This window comes from Stomoxys calcitrans, chromosome 1, assembly GCF_963082655.1.
Source record: "Stomoxys calcitrans chromosome 1, idStoCalc2.1, whole genome shotgun sequence".
In the NCBI taxonomy this organism is placed as follows: Eukaryota; Metazoa; Arthropoda; class Insecta; order Diptera; family Muscidae; genus Stomoxys; species Stomoxys calcitrans.
The window spans coordinates 17,720,141-17,726,140 of NC_081552.1; the positions used below are offsets into that span (position 1 = coordinate 17,720,141).

The 6,000-nt window shown below is 37.2% G+C and overlaps 1 protein-coding gene across 1 annotated transcript in view; it reads right to left on the bottom strand.

The window, feature by feature from the left end:
• Window positions 1–5,749, bottom strand: part of LOC131995647 (uncharacterized) — a 47,798-nt gene extending 42,049 nt beyond the window's left edge. Inside the window, exons 1-2 of the mRNA XM_059364441.1 lie at window positions 5,510–5,749; window positions 4,989–5,357 (exon numbers count right to left, since the gene is read on the bottom strand). Coding sequence (XP_059220424.1) covers window positions 4,989–5,357; window positions 5,510–5,749 — 609 coding nt within the window. The remainder of the gene's footprint in view (window positions 1–4,988; window positions 5,358–5,509) is intronic.
• Between the last annotated feature and the right edge of the window lie 251 nt (window positions 5,750–6,000).

Below are 6,000 nucleotides of genomic sequence, written 5' to 3' on the forward strand. Positions count from 1 at the left end.
ACTCCGTAGATGAAATAAATAAATAATGACAAATGTCCTAGCGGCAACCGTAAGTGTAATGTTAAACTTGAACTCATAGATAAAAGTCTGCTGACTACTATTATTTTGACACATTTTCTTACTTAAGGCGTTAAGTGTTCTTTCCATTGTAAAAAACATTTTTTTTTTTTTTGAAGAAAATCAAAAATTCAAAATTTTTATTTTAAAAATTTTGAAAATATATTGCGTCCAAAACTATGGTCAAAGGGCACAGAACCAATAAATTTCTACTAGAATCAACGCTGCTTGCTATTGATAGATAGATTTCAATTCAAAGTCACTATGAGCTTCGTATAAATTACCATAAATACTGTATTGTAAATTATGAAATTCCATTTCTATTTGGGACAGAAATTCCATTTCTATTTGGGAGAGAAGAGCGTTATAAAAAACTTTAAAATTTTTTAATGCTTATGTTAAATGTAGTGTCGCAAACTGCATTAACCAGGCACACCAAATTTTATTGAAACTTTGGCTTATACAATAATTTCAAGGTAGGCTAGGCAAAAGTATGTCTTTAGAAAAATTTTCACCGAAATATAGTCTTTAGAAAAAAAAAATGCATTAAAATGTTGTCTTTAGAAAAAATTTTATTTAAATTTGGTCTTTAAGAATAATTGTAATGAAATTTTTTCTTTAAAACAATAATTTCGAGAGGGGTCCAACCAGGGCTGATGAGAATGGTACACTGAATAATTAAAATGTTGTCTTTAGGAAAAATTATGATGAAATTTTGTTTTTAAAAATATTACGCTGAAATTATGTCCTTAGAAAAAATTCATTGAAATTTTTTTAGAAAAAATTTCATTACCATGTTTTATTTCAGAAAATTTAAAATGCATTAAAATATTGTCATTAGAAAAAAATTTTGTCTTTAAGAATAATTGTAATGAAATGTTCTCTTTAAACAATAATTTCGAGAGAGGTCCAACCGGGGCTGATGAGAATGGTACACTGAATAATTAAAATGTTGTGTTTAAGAAAAATTGTGATGAAATTTTGTTTTTAAAAATATTACGCCGAAATTATGTCCTTAGAAAAATTTATTGAAATTTTTGTAGAAAAAAAATCATTAACATTTTTTACTTCAGAGAAATAATTTAAGGTGGCCCTGGACTGATCAAAATTATGTCTTAAACAAATAAAAAGGCATTAAGTTCGGCCGGGCCGAACTTTGGATACCCACCACCTCGGGTATATATGTAAACCGCCTTTCATCAAAATTCGGTGAAAAATTCATAACATATGTCCCATATCAGTTATATTAAAATATGTTCCGATTTTGACCAAATACTAATAAGTACAGTAGATATATCTTAAAATAAACCGATCTGAACCATATACGACACGGATGTCGAAAAGCCTAACATAAGACTTTGTCAAATTTCAATGATATTTGATTATAAATGCGACTTTTATGGGGCCAAGACTTTAAATCGAGATATCGGTCTACATGGCAGCTATATCCAAATCTGGACCGATTTGGGCCAAGTTGTATAAAAATGTCGAAGAGCCTAACGCAAAGCAATGTCCCAAATTTCGGCGAAATCGGACAATAAATGCCTCTTTTATGGTCCCAAAACCTTAAATCGAGAGGTCGGTCTATATGACAGCTATATTTAAATCTAGACCGATCTGGGCCAAATTGAAGAAGGACGTCGAAGAGCCTAACTAAACTCACTGTCTCAAATTTCAGCGACATCAGACAATAAATGCGTCTTTTATGGCCCCAAAACCTAAAACCTAGATATCGGTCTATATGGCAGCTATATCCAAATCTGGACCGATCTTTGCGATATTTCAAAAGTATGTCTAGGGGCTTAATTTAACTCACTGTCCCGAATTTCAGCGACATCGGGCAATAAATTAGCATTTTATGGGCCCAAAACCTTAAATCAGGAAATCGGTCTATATGACAGCTATATCCAAATCTGAACCGAACAGGGCCAAATTGAAGACAGATGTCGAAGGGCCTAAGACAACTCACTGCCCCAAACTTCAGCAAAATTGGATAATAAATGTGGCTTTTATGGGCTTAAGACCCTAAATCGGAGGATCGGTCTATATGGCAGCTATATCCAAATCTGGACCGATCTGGGTCAAATTGACGAAGGATGTCGATGGGCCTAACACAATTCACTGTCACGAATTTCATCAAAATCGGACAATAAATATGGCTTTTGTGGGCCTAAGACCCTAAATCGGAGGATCGGTCTATATGGCAGCTTTATCCAAATCTGTACCGATCTGGTCCAAATAAACGAAGGAAGTCGAAGGGCCTAACACAAATCCCTGTCCCAAATTTCAGCGAAGTCGGATAATAAATGTGGCTTTTATGGGCCTTAGACCCTAAATCGGAGGATCGGTCTATATGGCAGCTATATCCAAATCTTGACCGATCTGAGCCAAATTAACGAAGGAAGTCGAAGGGCCTAACACAAATCCCTGTCCCAAATTTGCACAAAATCGGATAATAAATGTGACTTTTATGGGCCTAAGACTCTAAATCGGCGGATCGGTCTATATGGGGGCTATATCAAGATATAGTCCCATATAGTCCATTTTCGAACTTAACCTGCTTAAGGACAAAAAAAGAATCTGTGCAAAATTTCAGCTCAATATCTCTATTTTTAAAGACTGCAGCGTGATTTCAACAGACAGACGGACGGACATGTCTAGATCGTCTTAGATTTTTACGCTGATCAATAATATATATACTTTATAGGGTCGGAAATGGATATTTCGATGTGTTGCAAACGGAATGACAAAATGAATATACCCCCATCTTTCGGTGGTGGGTATAAAAATTTTAGTGTACACACACATATCGGTCAAACAACGATTAAAACAGATTGCAGTCATAATTTCATTAATTTTCTCATTCCAATTTTTTCCAGCTTGTTTCAATCCGCAGATCGATTTCTTTAGTTTACAAACCTTGTCTTTATTTGACGAACATTTTTGGTTGGTGCATATAGACGTTTTCCTTTAAAATTCCATTTAAATACACCGATTTTACGTCTATGTGATTATACAGTAATTTAAAACGAGCTGCGAATGACAATATTAAGCGAATAGTACTATGCCTTACCGCTGGCGCAAATGTGTCGTTGTAATCGAGTGTTGCTTTTGGAGACAACCAAGTGCAACAAGCCTCGCTTTATGCTTATCGATTGTCCCATCAGCTTTACGTTTTGTTGCAAAAATCCATTTATTATACCCACCACCGAAGGATGGGGGTATATTCATTTTGTCATTCCGTTTGCAACACATCGAAATATCCATTTCCGACCCTATAAAGTATATATATTCTTGATCAGCGTGAAAATCTAAGACGATCTAGACATGTCCGTCCGTCTGTCCGTCTGTCCGTCTGTCTGTTGAAATCACGCTACAGCCTTTAAAAATAGAGATATTGAGCTGAAATTTTGCACAGATTCTTTTTTTGTCCATAAGCAGGTTAAGTTCGAAGATGGGCTATATCGGACTATATCTTGATATAGCCCCCATATAGACCGATCCTCCGATTTAGGGTCTTAGGCCCATAAAAGCCACATTTATTATCCGATTTTGGTGAAATTTGGGACAGTGAGTTGTGTTAGGCCTTTCGACTTCCTCTGTTAATTTGGCCCAGATCGGTTCAGATTTGGATATAGCTGCCATATAGACCGATCCTCCGATTTATGGTCTAAGGCCCATAAAAGCCTCATTTATTATTCGATTTTGCTGAAATTTGGGACAGTGAGTTGTGTTGGACCTTTCGACTTCCTCTGTTAATTTGGCCCAGATCGGTTCAGATTTGGATATAGCTGCCATATAGACCGATCCTCCGATTTAGGGTCTAAGGCCAATAAAAGCCTCATTTATTATTCGATTTTGCTGAAATTTGGGACAGTGAGTTGTGTTAAGCCCTTCGACACCCTTCGTCAATTTGGCTCTGATCGGTTCAGATTTGGATATAGCTGTCATATAGACCGATCCTCGGATTTAAGGTCATAGGCCCATAAAAGCCACATTTATTATCCGATTTTGCTGAAATTTTGGACAGTGAGTTGCGTTAGGCCCTTTGACACCCTTCGTCAATTTGGCTCTGATCGGTCCAGATTTGGATGTAGCTGCCATATAGACCGATCCTCCGATTTAGGGTCTTAGGCCCATAAAAGCCACATTTATTATCCGATTTTGCTGAAATTTGGGACAGGGAGTTGTGTTAGGCCCTTCGACACCCTTCGTCAATTTGGCTCTGATCGGTTCAGATTTGGATATAGCTGCCATATAGACCGATCCTCAGATTTAGGGTCTTAGGCCCATGAAAGCCATGTTTATTATCCGATTTTGCTGAAATTTGGGACAGTAAATTGTGTTAGGCCCTTTGATATCCCTCATCAATTTGGTGCAGATCGGACCAATTTTGGATATAGCTGCCATATAGACCGATCTCTCGATTTCAGGTTTTGGGCCCATAAAATGCTCATTTATTGTCCGATGTCGCCGAAATTTAGAACAGTGAGTTGCCTTAGGCCCTTCGACATCTTTCTTCTATGTGGCACAGATCGGTTAAGATTTGGATATAGCTGTCATATAGACCGGTTTTAGGCCAATAAAAGGTGCATTTTTTATCCGATGTCGCCGAAATTCAGGTATACAGTTTTCACCGGATTTTGATGAAAGGTGGTTTACGTATATTCCTGAGGTGGTGGGTATCCAAAGTTCGGCCCGGCCGAACTTAACGCCTTTTTACTTGTTTTCGATTAAATTTTTATTTTAGGGTTTATCGACCAACTCCCATGTATAATTCTTTATGGGACTTTTATACTCATCCATCATCGCTGCCTTCCATTTATCAACATCTTCTCCTCTTATCGCCTCGCTCACAGTTTTGGGATCGTCAGACATTTCATAAATTTGAGTAAGAGCATCAGATGAAGATTCTCTCAAAAAATATTTACTGGCTCTCTGTCCATCGTTTCTTTTTTCATCACTATCATTTTTTCATCACTATCTGCTGCGCCTGCTGTTGGTGGGGGTATTATTAGTGGGGCCATCAGTATTGGATCATGTGTTGTTGTTGATGTTGTTGACTGGCTCGTTTGGGGAGAAATTGCTCGTGGAGCTGAGATGTGTGACATATTTATTTGTTGTACTCTCTGAGTGGACATCCAATTATACTCTTGTTCTTCGTTATATTCATCAATTTTTGCAAACAAGTTTTCAAAGAACAGCACATCTCTGGAAATTGCAATTGCTTTGGTCTTTTTGTTGTACAGTATGAAGCCTTTTGTTGTTGTACAGTAGCCGACGAACGTCAACACATCTCCCTTTGGTTCCAACAAATTTTTTCCAGGCTTTTTTTTTTAACCACTACATTACAGCCGAATATTTTAAAGCAAGACACTAAGTCGTTTTTATTGGTCCAACACTCATAAGGTGTAACATTTTCGAGCACTTTTGTTGGTGACTTATTTCTTACGTAGATAGCAGTGTTAACAGCTTCACTCCATTCGGGGTATTCGCGTTGGCCATTGTACATTTCCATGATGGTTCTATTTACACGTTCGGCAATGCCGTTTTGCTGTGGTGTAAAACTGGCAGTTGTCTGATGTATGATGCCACGTCCCTTTAAAAACTTATCAAAATCATTGGAGAGGTATTCGCAGCCATTATCACTCCGCAATATTTGTAACCTTTTCCCGGGTTGATTTTCAGCCATATTTAAAAGATTTTTAAATGTCTCAAAAACTTGCGGTTTTTGCTTCATAAAATAAATATATCGCGAAAAATCGTCCACAAACGTAACGAAATAAACCGAACCACTTTGCGATGCCACACGTATTGGGCCGCACACATCACTGTGCACCAATTCTAATGGTATTTTTATACCTTCCACCATAAGATGGGGGGTATACTAATTTCGTCATTCTGATTGTAACTACTCGAAATATTCGTCTGAGACCCCATAAA